The 14,151-nt window shown below is 36.2% G+C and overlaps 1 protein-coding gene across 2 annotated transcripts in view; it reads left to right on the forward strand.

Moving 5' to 3' along the window:
* The window catches only part of ARFGEF1 (ADP ribosylation factor guanine nucleotide exchange factor 1), a 90,340-nt gene that overhangs the window by 37,801 nt on the left and 38,388 nt on the right, over positions 1-14,151 (forward strand). Inside the window, exons 5-10 of one of the 2 annotated variants that reach the window (XM_027699137.1) lie at positions 3,033-3,212; positions 4,726-4,999; positions 5,541-5,654; positions 6,290-6,462; positions 7,549-7,682; positions 11,016-11,250. In XM_027699137.1, coding sequence (XP_027554938.1) covers positions 3,033-3,212; positions 4,726-4,999; positions 5,541-5,654; positions 6,290-6,462; positions 7,549-7,682; positions 11,016-11,250 — 1,110 coding nt within the window. The remainder of the gene's footprint in view (positions 1-3,032; positions 3,213-4,725; positions 5,000-5,540; positions 5,655-6,289; positions 6,463-7,548; positions 7,683-11,015; positions 11,251-14,151) is intronic. The other variant, XM_027699228.1, reaches the window with a different exon arrangement.

A 14,151-nucleotide genomic window follows, 5' to 3' on the forward strand; every position in this document is an offset into this window, starting at 1 on the left:
AGTATAGTGAGGTACTGCTAACAATGTTTTTACGAAGTTTTCTTTCTCCCAAAGAACAGCAAAGGAGGGGAGTACAGTAAAGTAGGCTTTTTTTTTTTTTCATTTATTCATCTCTCCTTAACTTACACTGAAGATACTGGATGAAAACAGATGAGATAAGTGTGACCAGAAGTTGTGGGAACTCAGCTGCAAAAAGCCTTGAACAGCAAATCTTTAGCATGATGGAAAAGAGCAACATAATGCTGTGACTCCGAAGGAGTAGCTTGGAAAAATTGAGGCAATTTTTCATCCAGGCTTTGCTCCCAGATTTTATCCTAGCATGCATTTAATACTCTGAATCTACTAAAATCACTTTTAAAACAAAAACCCGAACACCAGAGAACACTTGGGTGTTTTTATTCTGTTTAACTTTTAAGGGTATTGATATATTGCTGTTAAAAAGCACAGATGACTTCATGTCCCAGACCTGTTGCAAAGTAAGTAGTACGAGTGTGTGGCTGGAAGGGAGATAGAGCTTTTGTTGTTCGCGTCGTAAGGACATGCATTGTTGTGTAGCAGTTTCAGATTTTGTGTAATAACCCTCCTTAACTGAGGACTGTTGCTGAGGTGGTTGTCCTCTACTCTGTCTCACCTCTCTTTGTGTTGGGCATAGTGGCTATTTGGTCACAGAATAACGGTGGGGAGTAACACAAAGAAAAGCAATAAAATGAGAAAGGAAGGGTTTGTTTTGCTAACATATGAATTGACAAGGGTTCCAGAAGAGTAGCAGTGCTGCTCTTGTGGTTTCTCGGGGTTAGCTGTCATGCCCATTGTGGTAATGATGTTCTCTTTTATGATACAGAATTAGGTGACATTGTTTAGGGCATGTCATCAAATTAGCCCTAAATGGAAGCTGCCAAGAGGAAAGGATGTTGTTCAGAAAGTAATTGTAAAATACTTCCTGTCTTATGTTTGTTCTCGTATTTCTACTAGTTGTCATAGTAGAGGAAAAGAAGTGGCACTGAGATGTGAAGTAAGCATGACTAATGTCCTGAGGATGGCTCTAAATTAGAAGGAAGATGAAAGATATTAGCAAGAGATCAAAGTTAAAAATGCTTATCAGTTTGCAAAGTGTATAGTAGTCATTAAGATTAGTCTCTAGTGCCTGGAAAGGAAAGAAACCCAAAAGAAGTGACTGTCATGAGCTCTGTAGCCAAGTTGAACTCTTTTATAGTTAGATATCTGTAGGGAGATCCCCTGTGGAAAGACTGACTTCTCAGTCTGCATAGATGTTATTAGTGAATTTGGATTAATACGTTAAGGAGGTATGTCTCTGTGTGCTTTGGAAGCATTTCTTCTCCTCCACACCCTCTTATCAGATAGTGTGAAAAGAGGTCATAACAGGCACACTAGTAGGTCTAGTAGTCATAACAGGCATACTGAAGAAACTGAGGAAATTCAGGCTGTTAAGCCAATTAAAACAAAAGAGCACATAGTCCATCTGTAGCCTTGTCACCTTTTTCTACTAGCTGGCACTGCTTCCTATTATTACAAGTTGGGGGAAAAAAACCTTGTAAGACTTTACTGAACTGAGATGGAAGTTAAAATTGGACTTTAAAATATCAGCTTCTTAATCACCTGAATTTAACAAGGAAACAGTGACAAAAAGGAGTAACTTTATGAATTACATAGCTAGACAAAAAAGAAATGGAGGCTTGATCCCCCTGCACCTTTTCATTATTGTCCTAAATGTTGGACTGCAAGAGACCTTATCTTCCAGGTGAGAAGCTGTAGGTGGTTGTTAAACTGATGTATTAAGAGAGTGTGTGTGTGTGTGTGTGTGTGTCACTGGTATCCATTGTAACTGAATGAAAGAAATATTAACTAAATCTAAATACTTACTGTATTGGACCCAGACAGTAGTGCTTTGGAAGAAATAGCTGTTAATGCCTGGGATCCACTTGTTTGGCTTGTTTTCAAGAGTTCCTGATTTTAGTTTTTTAAAGGGTTTGAGTGAACAATGGATACTATTTGTTCACCTAATGGTGCTTTGTGTGTACAGAAGTGCTGACAGTGTCAGCAAGAGACATGAGGTGTGGTTTGATGAAACAAACCAACACCTGAAATAACTTTTATAAATTTATCACAGTTAAAAACAGACGTAGGAGCATTCCAATGCTTCTAGTTCTTACTTAGTCTAAATGTTCCATTAAATCATAACTTCGTCAAAGTTTTCAATGCATACAGTTCCCAGATTCCTTCTACTGGAGTAAGTGATCAATATAAACATTGGGACTATTGTGGACCAACTTCTTCCCCTTTCTTTCCACTCTTCAACGTACTTCTCTGATAATGTTTTCATACCCTGTCCTCAGCTTTTGTCTACCTCTGTTTCTGCCCTTTAATCCTGCCTGCCTCTGCCTCACATAAAGATAACGTGTTCCTTAGTCCTGTTACCTGATCTTTTACAGGCTTATGTGCATATTTTATTTTTTTAAAGAGAAGGAGATATTAGCTCAAATAGGAAGACATAAGTGAATTTCTACAGAGAGGGCAACACAATATTCTAGCATCTACCCAAAAAGAGTTTTTATAAAAGGTAGTTGTCCCTCTATAGCTGCCTAATCTCATACTCAGTCTTTGTTCATCACATTTACATTTATTTTTGAAAAACCTTTTGCACCCTTTGGCTTGCTTTCTAGATTTTTAACAGGTAATCTGTTCATGTTTGTGTCTAGAAAATTTTAGGATGACTTCTATTAAGAACTTCTCTGATGACTGCATTGCTTACTTCTTGCTGTTACATATTATGAAATATGTATTTCCAAGATATGTTGATGACAAACACTGTCAGTTTAGTATAACTGGTATATATGATATTCTGACATGGCTACAAGAGTACCCGGGAAAACATAATTAAATTACGGTTCAGGATATGTATTTAGATATATTCTAGAAGTAATCCAATTTTTGTGTTTGTTAATTTGCAAACTTTTTGATTGCTAAGGTTCTGACTGGAAAATATATATGTGTGTATGTGTTTGTTTATTTAGGCTTTGCTCACTGCAGTAACATCTCAACACATAGAAATACACGAAGGAACAGTGCTACAGGCTGTACGAACATGTTACAATATCTACCTAGCAAGCAAAAATCTTATAAATCAAACCACAGCCAAGGCCACTCTAACACAAATGCTGAATGTCATTTTTGCACGTATGGAAAATCAAGCAGTGAGTATCTCAGTATCTTTATTTAGAAACTAGTTCTTGAAAGCAAACCAGCTTGAGAGGTTTGTTTTGTCATTATTATTAAAATTTCTGGCTTTTCTAACTTAGGTGCTTTGGAGAAAAAAATCTGGTCTCTTGTATTTTTCTTCTTGCATTTGCATTCTGAAATAATTGTCAAATGTGTTTTTTGGAGATGGTGTATGGGTTTTAAACTTCTCATAGTGGTCCCCTATATTTAATGGATGTATTCAATTGCAGCCCTACTCAAACAAACAGAAAAGTCTCTTCAACATTTACTTATGTCACTGAAAATGCTATGGTGAATTGTCAGCAAGGACCTCAGCGTATGCCCTGTGCCTTCTACTGCTGATAGTAAAGATGTAGAAGACAAAATAATTGTCCTGAGTTCTATTTTAAAAGAAATAAAAAAACCACCCAAAATCCACATAAGCAAAAATGCAGATGTCCAGATTTGAGAACAGGTTGAATTCCTAGCTACTTCCAGAAGTAATTCTGCTGTAATATTGCAAACTCTTAAGTTTGTAGTACTTTCTTACTTTCCCTCCAGAAGCAACTGTGTATTGGTACATGGTGCCATCACAGTTGAAGCCATATGAGAGATCATATTTATGATAAGTGTCAAGAGCCATGCAGCACCTGAAAGCTTTGGGAAATCAGTGCAGTTATTGTCCTTCTAAGCCACTTAATTAGAAGAGAATTTTTTTTTTTTTTATTCTACGTTGAAAATTTTCATTTTTGCCAGACTAAAGTCTAAGTCTTGATAAGCAGTCCTACTTGTTTTGCACACTCAGTGCAGTTATTTCAGCATATCTAACTAATGGTAGAAGGAATTGTTTGAGCTGTAGTTTGAGTTGTATCTTCTTGGGACTCTGTGGCACCCCAGAAGATGCAGCATAGAAAGCTTTAAGTGGAAAAGAGTAAAGGGCTGAGATCACGGTAGCCAAAATAACAGTATAAAAAGTTACAAAGGTTTTGGTAAACACTAGACTCTGCAGGGATAGGAAGCCAGTTCTTAGAGCATCATCTCAAAGGACATCGTGCTTTGGTGGCTTTAATGCATGTTGTCTTAATGCATTAGACAAGTGACAGAAATTCTTCCCTTTCTCAGGGATTTCAGATCAAGGGACCCCAAAATAATCTGCATGTTTTTCCATACGGTCCTTGTTTACTGTCACATCTGCTCTCTGAAATTCCTTATAGGGCAGGCAGACAACTTCTGGTCTTATAGCATGTGTAGTGTAGTCATCCCTCTTCCACAGTGAAGGTATAGTTAAGTGCAATGTGCATAGTTGGGAAGCAGCCCCCTTGCAATGGATTATCCTGTGACATAAAAATTATTTATAATTAAAGATGCGTTTTCTTAAACTGGTACATCTTTTAGGAGGGTACTGTGTAAGCAGAGACAATAGAGATGTCGTGTTTATAAAACAATGTATACAGCTTATTATTATATTTTGATAGAGAAGTTTTTGTGTGTTTGCAATGCTTTTTTTAGCTTCAGGAAGCCAAACAGATGGAAAAGGAAAGACACAGACAGCAACACCATCTACAGCAGTCTCCATTAAGCCATCATGAGCCTGAATCACCTCAGCTGAGACATATTCCAGCACAGACTGATCAGCTGTCCAAAGAACATGAGAGGGAACTTGACCACAGCACAAATGATATGGACAAAAACCTTCAAGAAGATATTGAGGCAGAAAATGGATCTGACATTTCTAGTGCTGAAAATGAACAGACAGAAGCTGACCAAGCCACAGCAGCAGAAAGTAATCAGTGTGTATTTTTGTTTCTTGGAGGGAGGGAAATGTCTGTAAAGAGAAAGGCTTAAGGATGGTCTTTTTTTTCCTTCTCCGAAATCTGGAGTCAGGCATATATTTTCAAGCAGTTGACTAACACAAAATATTGGTTGTCCTTGTTACTACTGTTAAACTTCATCATGACTATTCTTTAGTCCTGCACTCTGTAGTAGTCACTGTAGCAAAGACTCCTTTTTGTATCTTTGTAAAAGTTTTTAGAATAACACCTTAGAACCATTGACTTTTCAGTGTTTAATGTACGTGAAGATAGAAAATTGATGTCTTTTGTTGGTGTAGGCCTGTAGATTAATTACCATTTACAGGTTGAACCCAGAATTCTTACATTCTGCAAATATCTGTTTTTGAAGTGGCCAAACATGCTTTTTTTAATGTATACTCTCCTATTAATAGATTTGTAATTGCATTTTAAAATATTAAATGCAAGCGAAGTACCTTCTTAATTTCTGAGTTTATCATTAATGTTTTTTTGTGTTTGTTGTTCCTTATAAAGATCTTTCTAAAGCTGATGGAGGAGCATATGATGGTGAAAGCAATGAATGTGAAGAGAAGGCACAAGAAATTGTAGAAAGTATTGTGCAGGAAATGGTGAACATAGTAGTTGGAGGTATTATATTAATGTCTGTATAGTCAATAGCAGTCTGAATCTTGACCTTAAGAATTATTTTAACACTTTAAAATATTTAACTGAAATATATAATTGTTTAAAAATTACTTACATACAGAAAAAGACAGGTTCAGTTGTCTGACCTTAGCTGTGCATTATTTAACAGTAAAATGGACATTTCATACATTGATTTACACTTTTTACATTGGACACAGATGTTCTTTTAAAATGCAAAGAAAGTTGGGGTTTTTTTTTCCGTTCTACATAAACACTCTTCAGAAATGGGCCCCCATCTGTAGTAGCAGTGTTATCACTACATTTTTTAATTTGTTGGAAATTGATTATCAAACTAGTGAGTGATTTCCTGTCCCACTACTTCTTGGAAACCTGGTAGAGGGGTGACCCCAGCAATGTATAGTTATAGGTAATTTTTTTTATTGTAGTTTTTATTAGTGGGAATTAAAAGTATTTGCAATTTTTATAGTTCTGTAATGCCATGTAAATTCTGCCTTAAGCTCCTCCTTGTGATAATTTTCTTATGATTGTTTTAGTATTTAAATTTTAGTTTTAACAACTCTTTTTAATTTTGAATCTCATGTAACATTTGTTAATAATTTTTCCATCTTTTCTGATAGATGTCGAAGGCACTGCTGAAAGTGCAGGTGGTGATGGCACAATTGTAACATTAGAGGATGGCAGTGACAGTGAAAACATTCAGGCAAATGGAATTCCAGGGACTCCAATTTCTGTTGCTTATACACCATCTTTACCTGATGACAGACTATCTGTCTCTTCCAACGATACTCAGGTACAGGCAGTTATAAATTAGGAAATACTGAAAAAAGTAGTATGTTTTTAAATGTTGCCCAACGCTTGTGCAGACTGTTTAATATAATTCCATAAAATAAGTTACTGAGACGAATTTCAAGTATGAAGTCATGTTCTAAGCATTATTCTTCCTTAATGCACTAATTAAATGAAATTTTTCTAAGTAAATTCTGCATTTGATGTCTCTCTTATCCTACCATATTTTTAGCTGCCGCATGGAATATACTGTTCCAAGATTAGAGAACTCAGTTTCTTGTTTTGTGAACTGCTCCTGAGAAATAATAAAACTAGTATTCAGGGTACATAGTGAAGAATATCACCAATTATAGACATACTTGTGTAATTTTACTGTGCTCTTTTCAAATGATAAATAATTTCAAGCCTATAGCATGACCTTACTGCAGTGATTTTAAATAAATAGTTTCATATGTGAGAGGATTTGATTTTCATTAACAAAATAGATGTGAATATACACTCCCTCTGTATCGGATATGGACATGTATACACTATCAACTGACCGAGTGTTTCTGCTGTAAGAGTGTACTGAGTAATTAGGTTTGGGAATAATAAATTTTAAGCTTAAAAAATTACAGTCACAAAGGTCATATAAAGAGAAGATTAAATATGTTGCTTATATATGGAACAATAATACAAAATTGCAAGAACTTACAAGTATTTATTATACTATAGAAATTTTATCAAATGTGTCTGATGAGAGGATATATAACTGCTCACACTCTATTAAAATGTCAAGTGTTTGGGTCCGGTTTTCTACTGAAAATGCCTGAAGGCAGTTCACTGCAAATTACCCTACTTAAACTTGACCTACCTAATTTTGTGACAGTCTTTAATTAATTCTGACTTTTACTGAAATGGCAGTTTTTATTAGTGTTCGTTTTAACTGGACTGAAGAATATTTTGTTTTGTTTTAGTCTTGAGACCATAAACCTAAAGTGAATTGATTATATTTGTATAATATATTAACTTCTTGTTGCTAGGAGGTGGGGATTTCCCTACACACCCTGCTAATGCAAAATGGAATACTGAAATATGTTAACTTCTTTAGGAATCTGGAAATTCTTCAGGACCTACCCCTGGTGCTAAGTTTTCCCACATTTTACAAAAGGATGCCTTCCTTGTATTCAGGTCACTATGTAAGCTCTCCATGAAGCCCCTGTCAGATGGACCACCAGATCCAAAGTAAGTAGATTTTAAGAGTTTTCATAATCATCTTTACTGTCTAAAAATCAAAATAAATTATTTAAGTATTTTTGTGAGTTCTCGGTTACTGAGAAAGTAATGGTATGGTAAAAAGAACCTAGAAACTTTGAAAAGGTACTTTTATGTTTTAGTGCATCTTTTATATACTTGTTTAGAAGTCTATTAACAACACCTGTGCTTCCTATAAGTACATCATGTTCTTCCTAGTTGCTCTTTATAATGCTTTTCAGAAGGGTTTGTATAGAAGATCTTCAGGTATTTCTGATCTTGGCTCATGTTGCTCTGCATTTACATAATTTCTAGGTTCATAACCATTGCTGTTTGTGCCCCACAGTTTCTTTCATCTCTTACATACTGTGTCCAGCGCACATACCCAGGTCTACTTCCTCTTAATATAAGCTCCTCACTTGGAGTAGATGCTGGTTGTGAGAAGTTCGTGCTACAGTGTTCCATTCTTTTGTTCAGGTTGGACACTTTCTTCAGCCTACATACTCAAAACCCAGATGTTTTGAAAACAAGGTCTTTATTTGGCTGGTTTTGGAAGTCTTGCGCTCTGACTGAAGACACCATGTTTTCATCTTGGCTTAGAGAATTTTTTGTTGTAAAGCAAAAAAATAAATTCTCCATAGATGGGTGCCAGTATTAAGTTTGAGTCTTGGCAAAAAAGTTTGCTTTCTGATCTTGGATAGAATTTGTGTACAAATTTTTTTTTGCACATTAGGAGCAATTGGTAATAATTTTCAAGAGGCCTACTTTTTTGTTACTGGGATCTTAAAACTTTAGTATTCCTTCAGATGGCAATAAAAGGCCTGGAATTCTTCAAAATAAAATCAGCTTTACTTGTTCCAAGACCTTGTTCCACAGTCTAGCTTTTAGAGCAGGTAACTTTAAGATAGGTTAGTTTAATCAGTGATGTGTGTTGTGGATTTAATAAGCTGAAAAGATAATACATAGTAGAAAGAGTTTGAAGGTTTAGTCTGGAACCATTCTTAAGTTATCTAGCAATGCACTATGGAAAGTCAGGATATTAGAGAATGAAGACTGAGGCATGAGGTTTTTCCTGACTATTTTTGAGAATTGTCTTCCAGGAAATTCCATGAAAATCCTGTGGTTTTAGTTCTCTGAGACTAAAGCTGCCCATTTATTAAAGGCTTTAATGGATTAACTCCCTCTGCAAGAGCAGCAATAGCTGTTGAGGCTCTTGGAGCTTGACGTTCATATTCGAACTGATAAAGCTCTTCATATAAAACAAATCAGAGGAAGCAGCATTTCGGGGAACAGAAATTCACTGCAAATACATTGGAAGATATCTCATATTTGGAGAAGTGCCTAGAATTTATCAGTGGCTCTGAGGCATTGATGGGTTTTTGAACTATTACAAACATGCTGTAATTGGAAGGGGAGGCGTAGGGTGTCTACAGCATTTTAAAGAGTCTTATCTGTCCCTTTAAAAATCATATTTCCAGTGAAATTTGTTATGAAGTCTGTAATGAAATATTTTCAAATTTTAGGTAGCTGGACATGGAGCTTTAGCTTAAAATCATGAGGGTGGGAGTTGAGATCAGCATTATGCTTCCTGGGAACCTTGTTAATGTATTTGTTTCCTTTTTCCCTGGAATAAAATAAGATGGGGGTGAAATATCTTGAAGGTTTGCTTGCTATTTTTTTCCTTAAACTTATTTTAAATTAAGTGAGCTTTACACATCATACAGGATTGATAAGCCCAGCATGTTAAGATTTCAGTTAGGAGCTGACACTTGCTGCAAGTAGGCAATATTTAATATTTTATTTATGACTGAAATTTGCTATCTACACACTTGATACCCTGTGATGCAAAATCAAGCCTTTTGCATCAAGAGAGATTGTTATGTCAGGTTTCATGCGGCTGTGCAGTGCCAGAGCCAAGCATTTTCTTGAAAAACTCCTACAGAGAGCAGTTTTGGGGCATTGACTTTGACCTGCAGCCCATTAGGAAGAATGAGAGGGACAAATTCTTTGCTCAGTTTGACTGGCTATGTTTTCTTCTCAAAAGTGTCTTCAGAAAAAAGTCTACAGTTGGTATTACAATTTATGAGTTTTAAATGTTTGCAGATTGATTTCCCCATCCCACTTGGTTTGACAGAAATAATTGAGTTTATTTGTAGCATACTTGTTATTAATTTGCATTTTTGCTTTTAGCGAGACTGAAATTACTTTTTTTTTTCAATTAAGCTTTTGTTTTTGCAGCATACAGCAAATATCCAACTGCTGTGTGTGTCACATGTTGACTTGAAGCACTCTTACTGTGTCTGGGCTGTATTGGATGAAAAATTTCCTGTCATTGCTCCTCATGTTTCATAACTGTCCTCTGTCAGTGAGCAGTTGTTTAATGAAAGCTGTGAACTGTCCTGTTGGGAAAGTCGATTATGTCTTTACCTGCCCTTCAGAAGAGCTGAAGAGATGATCAGAAGTGGGAAGAAGCATTGGGAGTCTGAGGAGAGAATATTTTCACCCAGAATGTTTTTTATTGCATTGTGTTTTCATAGATGCAGATTTCCTTAATGCTTTCTTTGTGTGTGTGTGTGGTTTGGGGGCTTTTTGGCTGTTTTATTGCGTTTGTTTTTGTTTGGTTTTTAAGGCATAAATAGTAGCACTGTTCTGATATGAATTCTAGCTTATTTCAATCTGTAAGAAACATGATGTTACTGTGGGGCACTTGAAAATGCTGCAGTTGCCTGACTTTATGACTACCATGATTAAAGTAGATGTGTTATGTATCTTACCTGTTCTTGGAGTGGGATGGGGCCAGTGACTAATAAATATTGTATTTGAAAAAAGAGATTTCAGTGTTGACAGGAAGTAGGTCAGGCAGTACAGCTGTTGTCTTTATAGTCCTTCAACTCTCTTTCTGTGCTGGTGGAAATAGAGGAGGAGGAGGAATTTCCACATCTTGATAGTCAGAATTTGATAGGTGGGCTGCATATTTTAGATGGGATCTTCCAAAGGTCCATTAAGAGGAAAGAATACTCACTTCATCCTCTTATGCCTCCTGTTGCTGCTGTTCTGCAATGCTGTGATGCAGAAAAGAGAGTGGCTCAATAGTAATTTTTCCCTTTCTGTAAAAAGTTATTCTTGCCCACCTTGGTTGAAGAATGACCACTTCAATAAAAAAGATCAACATCTTTTAATGATCCTTTCTACAACAGGTTGTCTCAAATTTGAGTGAATTTCATTAACATACAACTGGCAAAATCATTGTGTGTGTTGACTTTTCAAGAGAATGTTTTATTTTTTATGACTTAGGCTGAGCTGACATGCTCTGTTTTATTCTAGATCTCATGAACTGCGATCAAAGATTCTTTCATTGCAGTTGCTTCTCTCCATTCTGCAAAACGCAGGACCAGTCTTCAGGACAAATGAGATGTTTATTAATGCTATAAAGCAGTACCTTTGTGTTGCACTGTCAAAAAATGGAGTCTCATCAGTTCCAGAAGTTTTTGAACTTTCACTTTCCATATTTCTTACCCTCCTCTCAAACTTTAAGACTCATCTTAAGATGCAGATCGAGGTACGTTACATTAATTTTTAATTAAAGAGTGGGGGACGTTCAGTGAACATTTGTTTGTTTGCTTGTAGCTCAGTCTCACTTAGATAAATTTGACTCACAGCTTTTGTGTAAGACTTGCCAGATCTTCCTTATTTTAAAGTTTTCTGTTGGCTGTGGCATGTTATTATCACAAAATGATGCTGAAACTCAGAATTGAGTAGGTTTGTGGCTAAGCTCAATCAATCAGTGTTCAATAATGTGATTAAGAAAGTTTAACCCTGCACTGCATAGTACAAATTAGGAAAATGAGTACACTTATGAAATTCTATGTAATATATGATTTTACAAAGGAATTTTAAAAGAAAAATTAATGACTTGAAAAGCATTGTGGATTTTCTTTGAGGTCACTTGAGCAGATTTCTTTCTCTAGGGAAATCCCAGCTTTTTGATTATTGTAGCCACTTTTCTTTGTATATCAGGGCCTATATCAGTATATGTTCTGAATAAGATAATCTCATTTCCTCTAAAGATACATGCACAATTAAACTCCTTGGGCTGTAAGTAGAGATAAGTGTGTATTCTTAGCAATAAATTATCTGAGTCCTTGCAGACAGTGTAATATTCTCTCACTGGACTAATATATTCTAAGTCATAGGGGAAAACCAGATGTATGTAGGGGGTTTGTTCTTGAGTTCGGCTCTTTGTGCCATAGTGTAGCTGTGTACAGAACTAATCTGTCCTTTGGAACCACATGGATACCCTCTTGTGGTGTCCCGTGTGTTAAAGATCTTAATTCTGTAGTGAATGAAGCAGTAGTGTGCACAGTGTGTCCCTACTGTGCATTTTAGTATTTTTATGTTTGTGGAGTCAGTGTGAACACTGAAGCCTACAGATTGCCCCATCTGTGTGGAGCTTAAGTGTGTGAAAAGATGCTGAGAAATGTTGATAATGTTGCTGTTATAAGGACCTTCAATTCAGGGAATTCTTCATCTGTGCATGTCACTGTACAAGTTGATATGTTATGGAAGCTTTGGAGGAAGAACCTCATTTTGACAGTAGCAAGTCAGAAAGGGATTGTGTTCTGATCACTTACCAGGTTATTTTGATACCTTTTAGGTGAAAAAACAATAGGTTTTCCAGTATTTTATAGCAGTGATTGAATGTGCCTTGAAAATATGATGTTTTGAAGGGTTGCAAGACAAACTGTGTGCTCAACAAGATCGTAGTGCAAGTGTGGTGTTTGGCACATAAGACAGACTGGGCTGAGCTGCTCCTCAGTCACACAGCCTGCTTCCCAGAAAGTGTTGGACTTGCTATATGCTCACAGAGCTTACAATCAGCATGTAGGTGGTGAATGCATTGCCATCCAACTTCCCTGACAGAAATTGGATGCGTTTCCATCGCTGCCATCCTTTCACAAATTCCTAGCAGAAAATGAAGACATATCTGAGGAAAATGGGATATAGGATACCCTACACTATTGTAGCAGGTTCTAGAGTATGCCAAATTAGGACCATCACCACGTATCAGGGCTGTATTTCTTCCTTGTGAGTATGAAAGCAAAAAGCTTGATGCTGCCAAACTGTCCCATCTATTGCAAAACATGGGGGACAGAAACTTTTTCTTTTTTCTGGTTGTGAGCTAAGAATTCCTCTTCTTTCAGCTCCTGAGCCTAAAGGTTATTCAAAAGATGTGGGTAGACAAGTAGATAACTTCACATTCAGTTTGTGTCTTGGAGCTGTAAGGAGAGCCATATGCTCTGATTTATAATATGCAAAATCTATATATTTTGGGATTGAGGCTGCATTCTTCATCTGTGTAAGAATTTTCTGGCATATTTTAAAAGAAAAGCTTCAGATTCTGTTGGAAGTATCCCTCCCTTAGCCTTTTGACTTACAATAGCTCTGAGAGCTAAAATAGTTTGAGTTGTACCTTAGCTGTATTGTAACTGTATTTCTGAATGGGTCAATGAATATATTTGCAGCAAGTCAAGTCCTAGATATCAGAGAAGTTGGGGTGGCATTTAGCTGTATTTGCCATTACCACCCTTTCATAATTGTTGTTAATATAAGCCACCTTTAAACTTGACCAAGTGAATGAATAATTGGCTCTTTTCTGGTTTACTTTTCCAATATACTAGGAACAGAGTCTCAACTCCGTGATGTAAATTGCAATAAGTAACATAGTGATAGCATTTTTAAATATCTGAAATGTAAATAATCAGTACAGCTTTGAGAAGCTGTTCGTTCCAAGATATGCTTCTCCGAAGGTGACACCAAAAGCAAGATGTTCAGCTCTGTCTTGGAAGCAGAGATCTGAAGTGCCTTCGTAATATGCAGACCTTCCAGTTAGTTTCTCTTCTAGTTTAGATTTGGGTTTGGGTTTTATCCGTGAAACTTTTTTTCTCTGCTTCTTCAGTGATTTCTTTTTTTTAAGTTTTCTACCAGAAAAAAATAATTTTCCTGATTTCAGAGAGTATATAACATTACTGTCTTTCAGTAAAAAAAATCAGAAAACAGCAAATACGTAACTAAGGATTGCTCTTAGCATGACATTTGTTAAGCTTTTGTCTTTGTAATGTCTGATTACATAAAATTGTGGCTAAAATCAGTCTAGTATTCTCTTAAGTATGTTTAGGCACTTGAAAGGCTTTGATCTTATGTTGAACTCCTTAGGTTTCATAGAGTGCTTTCCTTACTAAGACTAGTATCTGGGACTGTGCTGTGTGCCTGTCTCTCTAAAGAGAATGTAACTGTTGGTAGCACATTTTGCTTGAGGAAATTATTTACCAGCAAAGTTGCCTAAAAGTCAGTGTTGCTGTTTTTCCCCAGACATGTGACATAAAGTGCAATTATGCTTACCTCTATGTGGCTAATAGCATAAAAGTCTCTTTATAAATTCTGTGCTATAAAGGAATAGCCA

The sequence above is a fragment of the Neopelma chrysocephalum genome, unplaced genomic scaffold (assembly GCF_003984885.1).
Source record: "Neopelma chrysocephalum unplaced genomic scaffold, ASM398488v2 Primary Assembly neopelma1_22, whole genome shotgun sequence".
In the NCBI taxonomy this organism is placed as follows: domain Eukaryota; kingdom Metazoa; phylum Chordata; class Aves; order Passeriformes; family Pipridae; genus Neopelma; species Neopelma chrysocephalum.